Raw genomic sequence first — 16120 nt, forward strand, 5'->3', positions numbered from 1 at the left:
GGAACTTAACTGTGTTCTATTGTGTGCCTGTTACTGCTTGTCCTGTCACTGGCCACCACAGAAAAAAGACTGGCCCCATCTTCTTGACACTTGCCCTTTAGGTATTTATAAGCACCAATAAGGTCGTCTTTCAGTCTTCTCTTTTATAGGTGTCGTGGTTTGGCCCAGCTAGCACAGCAGCACCACGACAGTCTCTCGCTCGGTGCCCCCATTCACCCCCACCCTCGTTAGGATGGCGGAGGCCCCAGCGAAATGGAGTAAAAAGATAAGCAAGGTTGTTGTGGATTGAGACAAGAGCAGGGAGGGCTCTCTGCCAGTTACGGTTCTGGGCAAAACAGACTCTGGCACTCGACTTAGAGAGGAAAGTAGGAAAGTTTATTCTACAAGAAACAGAACAGAATCAAAGCAAAAAGGGAGTAGGATGATAAGAAAATTACAACCAGCACTTTAAGATCTCCCTCCCCATCCCTTCTTTCTTCCCAGGCCCTGCTCACTGTTCTCTATATCTCTACCTCCTCCCCCCGCAACAGCTCAGGGGGGCAGGGAATGGGGGGTGTGCTCAGTCTCTCTCTGCCGCTTCTGTCTTCTCAGATGAGGACGACTCCTGGCATTCTTCCCCTGCTCCAACACGGGGTTCCTCCCCCGGAACACAATCCTTAACAAACTTCTGTGGTGTGGGTTGTTCCCAGCAGCTGCGGCTTCTGCCGATACAGGATCCCTCACACGGGACGCAGTCCTTGGTGAATATCTCTGGTGTGGATTCTTCACCGCAGTTGCAGTTTCTGCAGTTACAGGGTCCCTCTCTCGGGACAAGGCCTCTTCTGGGCATAAGTTTAATGAGCTACTTTGTCGTGGGTTCCTCCCCACAGTTACAGCTGTGGATATTGGGTCCTCGGGACACGGCCTCCTCCGGCCATAATCACTTTCCTTGGCTCGGGGCCTTTAATGGAGTGAATCGCGCCCCTGGTCTGGGGCCAGCTTTAGCAACATGAGTCTCTGCCCCTGATGCGGGCTCATTATCAAAATGAGTCTCTACTGCCGATGCGGGGTCTTTAAAGAAATGAAAATAAACCTCAGCTTCACCAGGTCTCTCCATAGAATGCAGGGGAGTCTCTGCTCCAGCACACCTCCTCCTCTCTTTCATCACTGACCTTGGAGTCCGCATGGTTGTTTCTCTCACTGTTCGTACTCCTTGCAGCACCACCAGACAGAGAAAAAGAAGGGGCAGAAGAAGGAGGAAGATGGAGGAAGAAACCTCCTCTTCTGGCTTCTTCTTAAAAAGTGATTGTGGAGGCATCTAATTGGCTCAGCCCCAGCAGTGGGTCTGGCTCAGAGCTGGGGAGAGTTGCAAGCAACTTCTTACAGGAGCCATCTTTACAGCCCCTTACCAGAAAAGGCTATCGTGTCAAACCATGACACTAGGCTAAACAGCCCCAGGTCTCTCAGCCTTTCCCTGTCAGAGAGATGTTTTGGTCCCCTCATCATCTTGGTAGCTCAAGATTCTGTCGCCATACTTTTTGCATTCTACTGTGACCTTTTTGAGAAAAAAAAAATTAATATAGTGTTAAAGATGCACATGAAGCTTTGATTTATGAAATGGCAGGACTTAACTGAGTTTTGGTAAGACTTGATGATGTTCTGTGCTGTGTTTTCTAGGCCTTTTCTAATATTTCCAAACACTGGGGCTTTTGATGTTGATCTTCACTGAGATGGTGTTTTCACAGCATTATTTGTTACAGTCCTAAGGTCCGATTTTCCTTTTCCCCTCTACGTTGGTTCAAGTTTATCTGATTTTAATTACACTTGCTGCTTTGTGGCCTAGTGACTTGGCCACAGAGGAAATCACAGAATTATGGCATGGCTGAGGTTGGAAGGGTCGGTATGACAGATTACAGGGTCATCTGGTCCTTCTTCCTGCCCAAGCAGGTTGTCCAGGACTGCGTGCAGATATCAAGATAGCATTTGAATATCTCCAAGAAAGCGAAGTATCTCCAAGTTTTTAATTACTCTGTCTTACTACAGAGTGCACTCTCGTGTCATCCCCTTCCTTCTCATCCAGTTCTACCTCTGCTTTGCCATTTCCACTACATCTTTCTCTTAGGCTTTCAAAAATCCCTTTTTTTTTAGTGATCTTATTGATCCTCTGTTCATTATCCTTTCAGGTATTTCTACATACTGATGAGATCTCCTCTGAGCCTTTTTTGCCAGGCTAAACAGTTCAAGCTCCCTCTCAGCATTCTCTCATTATGAGAGATGCTCATAAAATGATCATCCTTGTGGCCCTTCATTGGACTCTCTCCACAGTGTCCATGTCTCTCATACCAGAGAGCCCAGAAGTGGGCACAGTACTCCAGGTGTGGCCTCTCCCGTGTTGAGTAGGGTGGAGAACGATCACCTCTCTCGATCTGGTGGCACCAGTCTTCCTAATGCAGCCCAGGGTACTGTTAGCCACCTCTGTGGTGAGGGCATGCTGCTGACTGTGCTCAGCTTGGTGTCCACCGGGACTGACAAGTCCTCCTGAAACATTGCTTTCTAGGAAAAAGTGCGATAGTGAAACTTTTCAATTAGTTCCATTATAATAAATTTGTCAATCACGTGTTCACAACTTACACTTCCTACTATACCTCTTGATATTTCCCTTAACATTGGAATTTCTGCTATGGTAGTTTCTGTGGGACCCTTCTTGAATAGAAGTAGGGCAATACTTTTCAAGTCATCTGTTTTACAGGCAATTTCAGGAGAGTTAGAAATCCACAAGTTTATCCATGAGGTACTTGCAAAATCTTTGGGGAAATACTACCTGAATCTGGTGGCTTGTTTTGAAATAGAAACAGAAGTAACCTGTTTCATAACATTTCAGTTTGAGACATTCTTTGAGATCCCACCAGGAAAAAACCCAAAACAACAAAAAACCCCTCAAAAAACTCCAAACCCAAACACCTTTCTTCTGTAGGAACCCTTCCAAGAGAGAGAGACAGAGGGAAAGCAGTTTTCCTGTAAGCTGTTTACTCAGATCGGCTTTTGGCTTCCATTATTGTCTGTATATTCCTATGTTATTTTTGTAATCCTTTCTGCTTTCTTCTGTTAGATACTTAATCTTTTCAAAGTTTGCCTCCTTTCTTTCAGTAGCCTACCATGCCTTGAGACTTAGCTGTCCCGGTGTTCTTTTGCCTTTTGTCTTCTTCATGTATGGTGCACACTTGCCTCTGACACGGTGACCTTACAGAATCTCTGTGATGACTCTCTACGTTTGGGAACCATAGCAGTATTTTTGTGTCAGGTACAGATTTTTTCTGTTTTGGCACACAATAGCTTTTTTGAATGTGTCTCTTTAAGACTCTGTACCTGCTGGAGCGATTCCTGCTTTGCACAAAGAATCAAAAGATGGAAGGGAAGGTGTTCACTTCCACTTGTGCTGTTACTTTGCATATTTTGGGGTTTTTTTTGCAGGTCCTACAGTAGAGCAGCAAGCTGAAATGGCTCGAGCTGGTGGCAGGACCCTGGCAGCTCTACAGCCTGAACAGGTGATAGAACAATATGGCCTTGAATGCGTGGCAAGTTCTACAACATGGATTTATAACACAAATGGCCCTCTTGGTACAAGAATCTGTTCTTTATGTGTCAGATCCATCATTTGGATTGTAGCATGCTTAAAAAGATGAGAAAAGCAGAAAGATAAATGTTCTTGGAGCCAATGAAGTAATATATGCTTTCATATGGGGTTTATAAATGTTTTGATACCATCAGATATCACACAGAAATGAACGTGATTGGAGTTGCTGAAGGACTGATTGGAATAACTTGCTCTATTCACTCTAGTGTGTAGCATATGCAGAGGAGGAGCTGTAGACCATCAGTTACTGCTCTGCATCTGCTTAGGTAAAATGTGGCATCTTGTAAAGAAAACGAGATCCTAAAGGAAGAACATTGTGGGTTTGATGAAGAAGACTAGGCGCGGAAAGCAAGCTAATAAAAAGCAAAGTAAAGGTTGAAGCAGTGTTCAGCCTCCTTTTTCCATGTACTGTGGGCTGGAAAAAATCTCGCCTCAGGTATTCAGGCAGGGGATGTGGCCAGCATAAATGGACTAAATGGAACCAAATGTCAAAAAGCACAGACGTTGTGTAATAAGTCACTTCAGAAACTGTTTTCTCTTTCAGAGAGCAGAGGTTATTTATCGTCTTGCTGACTTACTGACTGACCAGAGAGAAGAAATTCTCTTGGCAAACAAAAAGGACTTAGAAGAGGCTGAAAATAAAGGTAATGTTTCAACTCCTTCTATGGTAATCCTGTTGTCTTGAACCTCTCTAGGCCTTGAAGGAAATGAACAGAACTAGAGTCTTCTCTGTCACCTGGCATCGAGTAGTATGACTATCACAGAATCAACCCAGGAGCTTGAGACCTTGTCAGCGTAAACAGCTGCAGCTTCCTTAATTACATAAACCAAATGCCTTTGTCAGAGAAGATGCTGAGGCCTTGCAAAGCACCAAGCAGTGAATTGTAAAAAAAAATGACAATATCGGTGTGCCATTTTGCCAAAGGAGGCTTGCTTTAGAAATGGAATATAGCAGTCATCTCTGTTATTGTCATGCATAAAGTGAATATTTTTCTGGGCCAGTTAAGATAACGTTTGACTACCGAGGGGAACGCTGTCATCTTCGTAGTTTAATTGACGCTCTCCAAAAAGAAGAGCCTCCCCGTCTGATTGAGGAAGGTTTTCTGTAGGTGTCTTGGATTAAACCCATTCTTCTGTGTTAGATTGATGCCTTCATTGAGAAGCTGAGATTGGGATGCGTACACATAGGGATAGCACGTGTAAAAATGACACATGATGCATTGTAATACTTGGTGCAAGATGCCAGAGAGCCATTTTAATTGACCAGAGTACTTGAGGAGACACGGTTGGGTTAACTTACTGTCTGAACGTGCTCAGACTAGAAAATTCATGCAATTCTTGCTCAGTTAAACCACGTTAAGTGAAAGCCTGGTGGCGGCTGAAATCATTGTCATATTCGGGTGGTTTTAGTGTGGCTATAGGACTTAAGGCTGTGCAGTTTTAGTCTCGGGGGAGCTTCTTGCTAGGGCGTGGGAAATATCTGAATTTTCCTTAGATTCACCAGTTGTTTGAGTTGCTTGTGCTTGATCCTGTGCAGACCAGTCTGTCACCAGCACATTTTTTTCTTTCTTTTAGGGAGATTGGCACTTCCTTTGTTGAAACGTCTGAGTCTGTCTACATCAAAGCTCAATAGCTTGGCTATCGGTCTGCGTCAGATTGCAGCATCCTCTCAGGACAGCGTCGGCCGTGTAATTCGGCGAACGAGAATAGCAAAAGACCTGGATTTGGAGCAAGTGACGGTGCCTATCGGAGTCCTTCTCGTGATCTTTGAGTCCCGTCCCGATTGTCTTCCACAGGTATGTAAGGAGGGCACTGTTGGGAATTATGTGATGACAAAAGAAAAGGTATTTCTGGTAGCGTTTGGGAGCCTGCAAGAAGTCTCATCTCAAAGGATTGCTGCTTGGATTCTTGACAAATTGATTTTGTCGGCATCTCTGTTTTTCCTGCAGAGATATTCTCTTGTCTCTACAAGACAAGAAGGCTGAGCACAGAAAGCACAGAAGTTCCAGGCTGTACTGTTTGTGTGCACTGAGGCTGAATGATAGCTTTTACTCAGTTGTATTGAGATGGGTATGGGGAAGAATTGTGTTCTTGGTTCTTCGGTGCCAAAGTTGGCGGAAAGACTAGCAAAAATCTCAAATAGTGTACTGTAAGCAAATTTATCTTGTGCCAGGAATAAAGTAGGCATCTTAAAGGCAAATACCTTCATCTGCAGTGCTGTGTGGGAGTATTGCTGTGAGTAAATACAGTTATACTGCTTAAAATATGGGGGGTTGCAGAGGCAACCTTGGTCTTATTTTGTCTCTCCTGACTACTTTACCAATCAAGTGGGTTTTAAAAAGAAAACAAAAGAACTTTAATATCAGCACTGTTTTCCACAATTAATGTTACGTATCTAAGGAGGCTGGAGTTCTCTGACATACGAGGAGGTGTTTCAGGAGAAAGTGATGGGTTCAGGCACTTTAAAAGGAAGTACGAATCAACAACTGGATAGCTTGGTACTTCATGCCTGAATTTTCAGTGGTTTCCGTTTCATACTGGAAGAGAGTATGCTCTAGGCAAAGTTCCTGGGAAATGAAAAGGCGGTAGTCTCCTTTGTCTACCATGATTAGCTCCTTGATCCTAGCTCTGTTCTTGGTAAATAACCAGTATGTTTCTGGGTTGAATTCTCTTCTCATGCCTTGTGTAGTGATGTCTCCCTATTTCTCCCCTGCTTTTACCTTATCTTCAAACTTACTTTCTTCCTAGCTTCCACCTAGCTTTGCTTTACAGGTTTGGAATAGCTTGTATTGATAGTTGCTTTTCTTCCTGCCGCCCTGTCATCATACTTGCATCGGGTCTTTGATGCAATTTCCGAGAATCATCTTTGTTTCCTCTGCATTTGAATTGCGGGGTTTCTTTCCCATGCTGTAGCTTGATAGTAGGATAGTCTCTGAGCGCAGAGGAGCGGTTCCCTCCTCTCAGTTTACTACTGCATGTCATACTTATTTGGGTAATCAATTACAAGGAAATTTGACTTTGCCCTGGAAGAGAGCATGCTCAATTAGCTCCCCGGAGATAGCTTTTGCAGGGTTTGGTCAGTGCTTAGAATTCAGTCATGAGTTGCAATAAAGGTGGAACAATTGCAGATTACTGGTTAGCATTTTGTAAGCGTCTAATGGACATACGCAAATAGCACATTGGCCTCTAATACTTAAAAGGCCAATTGTGAGCATCTTTCACAAACTGCTTCCTATAGATTCTACCAAATCCAGTTTTTGCTCTGAAATACAGCCGTGCTCTATTGCTCTTGAAGGGAGTGAAATGTTTTGAAAACCGTGATCTTCTCCTTTTAATCATAAAGTTTTTTGTTTCTGTTTTAATTCTCTCTTTTTTTTTTCCTTTCAATTTTTCAAATGAATTCATAACCTTTCTTTGAATAGTATACGTGCAGAGCAAATTCTTTGTTTAAACAAGCTTATTTGAATAGCTTCCCCTTGTGATACTGACCTTTGGGGAGGCAGATTCTTATGAGATGTATTCAAAATGCATTCAGACTACTTTTTAGTGTTCTAGTCTGATAAGTTAGAAAGACACACAATACCTATGGAAGGCAGGCTTCCTAGATTGTTGTATTTCAATGTATTTTTCTGAACCATTTCTTATTTTTCAGCATTACGTTGTCGACAGGGAAAGATACAATATGAAACACCAATTGTTACACATTTGACACTAGAAGGGGAAAGGTGGTGATCTGAAGAGATTATCTGATGGGCTTAAAAATTTCCTGTATGCATTTATATCTAAAGTGTGCCACTGAGCTAATTGCTTGCTAGATGTGAGCCTGGCTGCTTCTGGCATCCACATCTCAACAGCATACAAGTGAAACACTAGTTAGTACAGGTTTGGTGGTGATGCATGCAGATGATGGTAATGATACACGTGATCTTTCCGAGAAGATAGTAGTACAGTAAAATCACTCTGAATGCTCGATTTGTGAGTTCTAAAACATTCTGGAGAGGAGGTGATTTTGTTTTCCTAAGGAGCGTATGTTTGGTTTGGTTTTTTTTCTCCAAGTATAGATGGACAAATTGTGATGAATGGAATTGGGTTGAGGAAGACAAAAAGGGATGTAAAAGTAAAATAAGTCTGGAAGGACAGCTTTATCAGATCTGGCATACTCCTCAGTAGAAAGGGACAAAATTTGAAACAAACAATAAAAACCTACCACAACCTCTTTGTTAAAGAGGTTTTCGGTTTAGTGGGGAAAACAGCAATAAGAACCTAGCGTCTGGGGATTTATAGAATCATAGAATGGTAGGGATTGGAAGGGACCTTTAGAGATCATCTAGTCCAATCCCCCTGCAGAAGCAGGTTCACCTAGATCACGTCACATAAGAACATGTCCAGGCGGTTCTTGAAGACCTCCAAGAAAAGAGACTCCACAACCCCTCTGGGCAGCCTGTGCCAAGGCTTCCTCACCCTCACCGTGAAATAGTCTTTTCTTATGTTTAAGTGGAACTTTTTGTGTTCCAGCTTCATCCCATCACCCCTTGTCCTGTTACTATCTACTATAGAAAAGAGGGATGTCCCAACCTCCTGACACCCACCCTTTAGATATTTATAAGTGTTAATAAGATCACCCCTCAGTCTCCTCCTTTTCTCTCTCTCTCTCTTTTTTGTGTTTGGTTTTTTGGGTTTTTTTTTGTTTGTTTGTTTTTTAATAATTCTTTTGACAGGTGTCTGCTTTGGCCATAGCCAGTGGAAATGGCTTACTGCTTAAAGGAGGGAAAGAGGCAGCACATAGCAATCAAATCCTTCATCATCTGACACAAGAAGCACTCTCCATTCACGGGGTCAAAGACGCAGTGCAACTGGTAAGTGCCTCAAATAAAATCAACAATTCCTTTGCTATATTATGTATTACAAATATAGGCAGAATTTGAGAGTTCAAACTATAGACTATTTGTGTTGCAACGACTACAGGTGAACACAAGAGAGGAAGTAGAAGATCTTTGCCGTTTGGATAAGCTGATAGATCTAATCATTCCACGTGGTTCATCACAGCTAGTCAGGAACATCCAGAAAGCTGCTAAGGGAATCCCAGTGATGGGACACAGCGAAGGGATCTGTCATGTGTATGTGGACACGGATGCCAGCGTTGAGAAGGTCACACGAATAAGTAAGCTGGAAGAGGGTGACTTGAGTCTCACGGGTGTAATTAAGTTAGTATTTGGAGCATGCAATATGGTTATGGTAACTGATAATTTGTATGGTGTTCAAAGTCATTGTTGTAAATATTATGTAACCAATTATCTACTCTTAAACCTCAGTCAGAGACTCGAAGTGTGAATATCCTGCTGCCTGTAATGCTCTGGAAACTCTCTTAATTCATCGAGACTTGCTGAGAACCCCATTGTTTGATCAGATCATAGACATGTTGAGAGTGGAACAGGTTAGTCACACTCGTGTCTTGTTTTGTGGTTATGTTTTGGGGTTTTTTCGAATGTTCTAGGAGCTTCTGGTCTGGCTCATGTAGCCCTGTTTAGCTTTATGATGGTATGACGTATAAGTTATCCATGTGTCTCTCTGTACGTGTAAATGAACTTACAGAGAACTTTTTTTGCTTCTCCATACAACCTCAAGTTTTTCTGTAGAAATTAAGCAAAAGCAGCAGCTTCTTCAGGACAGCTATGTGCCATTATCTGTATACAAACACTTCCTTTTATATAGCAAAAATCATCTTTTGCCTTAGAAGAGCATATACACAACAATTTCTCTGCTCTTATCAGACTTAATGGCTGTCAACCTCCCAGATGCAAAACCTCCTCTCGAATCTGTTCATTAAGCTTCTTACACTAGTAAACCCCCTTTCTGATTTTCTCCTTTCTAAGTCTGCTTGGTCCACATTGTAAAAAATCTTTCCTCTTGCATGCCCCTTTTCCCCACCCATTTTCCCTCCTAGCGTATCAAAGGAACAGCAAAAGGACAGCGTACTCATTAGCTGTCTTAACATGGGTAATGTTTTGTCAGTAAAGGTAACAGAGGTGCATTGGGAGAGAAATACCCATGAAATAGTGTGACTTGCACGTAAATCGAGGGTTTTTGCCTAGCGATATGTATTTGGCAAATAGAATGTATGAGTAGTGAATGCAGCAGGTGAAATAGGCCGTATGTTCCGACGATATTGCAACGGTCATAGGAGAAGCAGCTGATAGGTAGTCAGGGGCAACTCCTCAAGGGAATTTTTTTTCATGTTCTGTTTAATTGTTTCCGAAAGGGTAGAGTGAAGGGTAGATCTCCGGATTTTATAAGGGAGAAAGGTGAAAACTAGTGCATTTCCACCACCACTGTCCACCCAGCACGTAATACAGTGGGATGTATGTTACCTCTGTCTAATCTGACCTGACAACAATAAACATGCAAATAATAAGCAGGATTATGCAAGAAAAGTAATTTGTAGTTGCATTATAAGGTGCCATTTTATAGATACCTCCTGAAAAGCCTTCACGTTTTGTAGACTTGTGCCTTACCACTTACACTTGTCTTGTCAATTTCCTATATTTTATTTGTGTGGAGATTTCTCCGCTGTATCAGTTTGAAGTTATCTCTCACAGTTTAGGTGTCTCATCTCCTATGACTAAACTTGTGATCTTCTTTATAACAAAGAAAAAATAATTGCATGAGTTTTCTTGTTTTGGACCCAATAACTTCTTTGTATCTGGAACATGAGCTTCAGAGAGGGCTGGTGCCAGTTTACAGACTGAAAAGATGAAAGCCGTTCAAGATCAAAGTCTTTTGTAGGTGCAAACTTGGAAGCATTCCTGTAGTTATTCTCTGCTGCTCTTCAGCTGCTTTCTTAAAATAAGATCTGGTTGTAATATTTTAGCTATTTTCCCAGTGCAAGTGCAGTACCGTCCTCCTGCCTGATGAATTTCTAAGTGATTGCCATTGCTTTAAGCGCCTGGAAATTAGTCCTTAACTAGGAGCATGGCCTGGTAGATCACCAACCTAGCGTGGCAGCTATTGTACCTTGTTGCTGGTTCACTAATCTGATAAGTTTGGTCACAAAGTGTAGGCTGTTTTTAATTACACTGCGTGCAGTGTACATTTGGTTCACAATTGTTTTGGGTTGACCCCAGTCAGCAGCTAAACACCATCCAGCCACTCCCTCACTCTCCCCTGTGCCACGTGGGACAGAGGGAGAGAATAAGAGAAGCAAAAGCAAGGAACCTCATGGGCTGAAAGATAATTTGATAAGCAAAGGAAAAAGGAAGAAGAAAGGAGAAGAAAAGAGGGTAAAAAAGCCAAAACCAAACCAACAAAAAAAAAACCAACCCCCCAAAACTCCACACAAGTGAGGCAAAGCTAATTACTCATCTTCTGCCACAAGTAGAGCAGTGCCCAGCCAGCCTCTAAACAATGCCTACCCTCTTCAAAACCCTCTCCCCTCAGTTTGTATTGCTGCACGTGACATTATATGGCATGGAATACCCCTTTGGGTGAGTTCGGGTCAGTGGTCACGGTTGTGTCCCCTCCCAGCTTTCTGCACACTCCTAACCTTTGCGCTAGGGGACGAAGAGAAAGCCTTGACACTGTGCAAGCTCCGTTCAGCAACAAAATGTTGTTGTGCTTTCAACATTGTTTGTCACAAGCTCAAAACACAGCACCATAGGGACCGCTATGAAGAAAATTAACTCTGTCACACCTGGTGTACTTTCACCTGCAATGCACTGGTATGGTCATCAGCACAAAATGTTTCTGGTATTGCAGGTTAAGATTCACGCTGGCCCAAAGTTTGCATCTTACTTGACATTCAGCCCTTCAGAAGTGAAATCTCTCCGCACGGAATATGGGGACCTGGAGTGCTGCATTGAGGTGGTGGACAGTGTCCAAGAGGCTGTCGACCACATCCACAAGTACGGAAGTTCTCACACGGATGTTATCATCACAGAGAATGGTTTGTGATCAGTCTGCTTCCTTAAGATACTGCATTGGTTTGACCGCCAATTCTTGGTGTTGGTGTAACTACCCACGTTGCGGTAGTTATTCTTCCCTTGGGTCTGCAGTAGGCATAAGCAACTGGTAGCCTATGAGCTAAGTGTGCCTGCAGTCCTGTTTAGCTGGGAGAAAACCTACGGTGTAGTCCTTATTCCAGGATGCTAAGCAACTGGCTTATGGCAAGTCAGCACATCCTCTAGCCAGGCAAATTGCTTTGTGTTCCTGTGTTGTGCAGACCTACCATATGAGTGCGTTTTGCATCTCCTGAATCCTGGAGATGTCCTTAGGCCTCTGAAGGCTGACGAGGTGAGCTTCTATAGTAGCCGACTGGATGGACTAGGGACCATAGGGAAGATCAGACTTTACCCATTTTGTCTTCCCGTGTAATTTTTATATCTTGCAAACAAGAATCACAAATGGTTTTCCTCCTACCTCTTACAGTCCTTTGCTTCCCACTTCTGCATCCCCTAGTACAAGAGCTATATTTTTGTCATTTCAGTCTCTTCTCTCTTTGTTGTGAATTTACGCTCCTTCATGCAGCTCTGTGCTGCATTCATCCCTACCTAGCACCTGTCCTGCGTGCAGCTTGTACACTGTGCCGATTCAAAATCTAGCTAGAGCTGCATTGAGCCACGGGCTGACTCTCAGACCAAGCTTGCAACTTCTGAGCATCAGCTCTGCAGTAAGGTCACATTGATCTGCATCTGAGTCAAGCAGGCTGCTGTTTCTGTATCTTCTGCCGAGTTTAAATTAGTATCTCTAAAGGACAAGCTTTTGATACTGTAACCCACTATAAAGGCAACCTGGTGTACTACTGATTTGCAGGAGTGTGCTGGAAATAGAGCTGATCTTTAACGTTCATGCAACCCACAGCTCACAGCCTTACAAGAGAGCGGAGTCCTCCAGAGGAGTAAGACTTGCATATCTCTGCTTGAGCTTGCTCAGATCTTGCCTGTTCTATGTTACAGTGGGTTAGTTAGCTGATAACATGGTACTTCTGCATTGTGATTCACAAATATTACCTGCAACAGCAATTTAGCTCAGGATTTTTCAGTATCTGGTACAATTCCATGTTTGAGGTTAATGGAGAGCTGACGCTGTAGTTCAACTGTCATGGTTTCACTGCAAAATGTTGTTTGGGGCAGCCATCCTTCCTCCCTACTCTTCTAACTATCCTTTTTTGCAGGTTCTAGATGGGATGTATTTAGAGTTAGACATCTCTTTGCTTTCTTCTAATCTTGTAACCCTTGCACCTCCATCTGCTTGATAAGCACACTGGGAAGAACGTAAAAATGAACATGTCTTAGCCCAGGCTGTCCAAATACTATCTGATAAGGCTGCATGTATTATATTGTGTTTACGAAAGTGCGTGATCGTTATGTATGTACTGGATTTTATTTTCTCTCTGCCTCTTTCCCAGAGAAAACAGCAGAGTTCTTCCTCCAGCATGTCGACAGCGCTTGTGTTTTCTGGAACGCCAGTACCCGATTCTCTGACGGCTATAGATTTGGACTTGGTAAGAAAGAAAATACTCTTGTGCGAAAAGTGTGGCAATTGGAATCCTGGAAGATAGGAATAGTCTCTGGTCTTACTGTTCAATGTAATGTTTTCAGGAAAGGTACTGTAGGAAAAGTCTGCATTTCATCCAAGCGGAACAGCAGTTCCTGACAGAACTAGCTAATACTGCTGTTCAGACTACGTGATGAATTTCAAAGTAGGCAGCAAAGATGTTTTGGACGCTTTGGAGCTGTATTCAATCAGAATAAAGTATGCTGCACACATGTAACGACAGAACAGTGCAACACAGGATCCGAAATCGGTGAACAGTTTTTCTTTCATTACTCTTAACTATGCTGTAAAGAATGCCGTGCTTTCTTCTTGCTGGGCGGACTGGGCTTCTGTCCAGCGTGACAGCCCTGCAGTGTCGAGGAATGAAAGGGAGGAACCGAACCGAGTATCAGTTGCTGAAGTAAACAGGTGCAGCTACTGTGAATTGTGGAAGACATGGGAAACCTTCTTTCCTGAGGTAGAAACTCACAAATATCTGTAGCAGGCTATTACCGTGTCAGCGGGAAAATTCAGTGTTCCAGCTGATCAAAAGATTCTAGTTAGGGTCTTCCAATGTCTCCTTAATATTTTTAAGAAAGGATGTAAGACTTGAATAACTTTGGGTTTTTTTAATTATTAAAACCTTCAGGAAACAAGTCTTAAGATTCACATATGAGAGATCTGTCTCTTGTGTCTTCCTTTCTAAAAGTAACTCTGTAGCTCACAGAACTGTAAACTTGGAAGAGTTAGCTCCTCTAACTTTTACATCAGGTAAATGTAACTTTTGACATTTGGAGAGGAGCAGAGAAGGGCAGGTCAGTGAAAGGCAGGCAGCTGTTTTTACGTAAAGATGCAAAACTGCTCGGTATGAAGCAACATCTACTGAGAATTAACGGCCTTTAACTTGTGTGATTCTTGCAGGTGCTGAAGTGGGAATTAGTACTTCTCGTATACATGCACGTGGACCAGTGGGAATTGAAGGACTCTTAACTACAAAGTGGTTGCTGAGGGGGGACAATCATGTTGTTTCTGACTTCTCTGAGCATGGGAGCATGAAGTACCTTCATGAGAGCCTCCCTCTCCCTCAGAGAAATACCACCTAAGAACATCAGGGCAGGAGGGAAAACTGAGGGCCATAAGTATTTCCTGAAGATGTTCAGGCTTCAGGGTCCTTGATGGGCAGAGAATTTGTTTTTTGTCTTCAGGAACATTGCTCTTTGTCACTGTGCAGTACAGTGAATCCAAAAAGATCCCATCTGTGAGAATTTTTTCCTGCCTCTGTTTCCTTGGATAATATCTGCAGACTGACCTCACTTTTCCCAGAGGCAGACTTCTTCAAAACATACAGGTAACGCAAGGAGATGTAACTATCTGCTACATTCTTTTTTTTATCCCAGTGCTCTTTATAGCAAATATGCTTGCTAGTGGAGCATATTTTTTTCACAAGTTTTTGTTTTATTGGAATATCTATTCTGGAGAATAAACTTCATAGTTCTTCTCTTTTCTCCAGTTTTATGAACCTGGCAGCTCTTGAGGGATGGGAAGCTTTACACTTTAACACTTTACACTTATTTTCTTTGTATTCGATCACTCCTGTAATAAGGGGGTAGATGTTCCAAATGCATAGTAAGCTTTCAACAAAGAAACCTTTTGTATCTAAGTTCTTTGTATCGTGGATGATTGTAGATAAAAAACGCAACTGTCTACTCTGAATTCTGTTACTTATTTGTACTATAGGTTTATTTTTCTTTGGTCTTCTATAACCCTTAACCTTCCATAACCCCTCCTCTGAAAGCAATACAACTTTGTCGTTGGCTTTACTGAAAAAAGCTCTGAAGAAGCACTTCCCTTCGTGCACGGCAGCGAGCAGGTTCTGGTGTGCACTGTGCCGTGAAGCGCCCGGCACAGCTGTCCTGTGGCCGCAGCTCAGCACTCTTGTCGCTGCTCTGCTGTGCACCGCAGCACACTCTACCCTCCTGCACGCCTCCAGCACTCTACACGCTGCCGGGAACGTGACGAAGGGGGGTTTCCTGAGCCATGTGCCGCCAGCAGGCCTTTGGCATTTTCTTGGCAGCTGCGGGTGCGTGTGCATGGTCTTGGGACAGGGACAGCTGGGACCCATGGGCAGGTCCTGAGGCAGGACTGTGGTGCTGCTGGGGTTTTCCTACCCAAGACTGAGGGTGAGTCGCAAGGAAGTATAAAACCTCCTCCTTCTCATCCTGCTGCTTTTACATCCTTTCTTTTCTCTGCCTGATTCTTAATCTCCCTTTTCCTCTCCCTATCTGGGTTTATATATCTCTCTCTTCCACTTTCCAGCTTCACAGCCTCTCCTCTTTCTCACTCTGTCTAGGTCCACCACTCTCTGTTTTACTTTTTCTCCTCTCCATCCCTCAATGAGGCTCTCCATCTGCCTCTTTCTTCTCCCTTCCTTTGGCCCTCTAACCTCTGTCTACCTCTTCATTGCTCTCTTTGCCTTTCCAACCTTCTGCCACTTCATTTCTCCTTGCCTAGCTCCATGTATCTTCTGTCCTTCTCTGAGCTCATTTTCACTCTACGTATGCTTCTCCGTGGCTCTCTATCCCTCTTCTTCTCTGTGTGAATCGAGTTACCTCTCATCTTCTCAGTCCTCTTCATCCTCTCAATCTCATCTTAATTCCTTGTATATTTTCACCACCACTCTCTTTGGTTCCCTGTCACTCTTTTTTCAGTTTGTAAAATGCCCTTTCCTCTCTGTGGGTCCCATCCCTTTTTTTCATCTATGTGTCTGCATCTGCATCTCTCTCTTCTGCTCCCCATCATTCGGTCTGGCTCCCCACTCGTTCCCCTTTTGTTATTTTACCCTTCTGTCTCAACTGTCCGTCCAGGTCTCTCTTAATTGCCGCTCCTTGTATTTTTTGTCTTTCCAGCCATACCTGTTCTCTCTGTAAGGTTCTCCATCTTTCTTCCGCTTTCTATTGTTCTGCCTGGCACCCTGTTGAT

The 16120-nt window shown here is 43.3% G+C and overlaps 1 protein-coding gene across 9 annotated transcripts in view; it reads left to right on the forward strand.

Annotated features, from left to right (window-relative positions):
- ALDH18A1 (aldehyde dehydrogenase 18 family member A1) overlaps positions 1-14847 on the forward strand; it is a 35531-nt gene extending 20684 nt beyond the window's left edge. For all 9 annotated transcript variants that reach the window (XM_062000955.1, XM_062000954.1, XM_062000963.1 and 6 more), the window contains 9 exons: positions 3451-3524; positions 4158-4257; positions 5189-5409; positions 8332-8469; positions 8579-8774; positions 8926-9047; positions 11366-11552; positions 13014-13109; positions 14063-14847. In XM_062000955.1, the coding sequence (XP_061856939.1) occupies positions 3451-3524; positions 4158-4257; positions 5189-5409; positions 8332-8469; positions 8579-8774; positions 8926-9047; positions 11366-11552; positions 13014-13109; positions 14063-14244 (1316 nt within the window). In that variant the 3' untranslated portion in view covers positions 14245-14847. The remainder of the gene's footprint in view (positions 1-3450; positions 3525-4157; positions 4258-5188; positions 5410-8331; positions 8470-8578; positions 8775-8925; positions 9048-11365; positions 11553-13013; positions 13110-14062) is intronic.
- The last annotated feature ends 1273 nt before the right edge of the window (positions 14848-16120 follow it).

Source organism: Colius striatus, chromosome 8, assembly GCF_028858725.1.
Source record: "Colius striatus isolate bColStr4 chromosome 8, bColStr4.1.hap1, whole genome shotgun sequence".
NCBI classification, from domain to species: domain Eukaryota; kingdom Metazoa; phylum Chordata; class Aves; order Coliiformes; family Coliidae; genus Colius; species Colius striatus.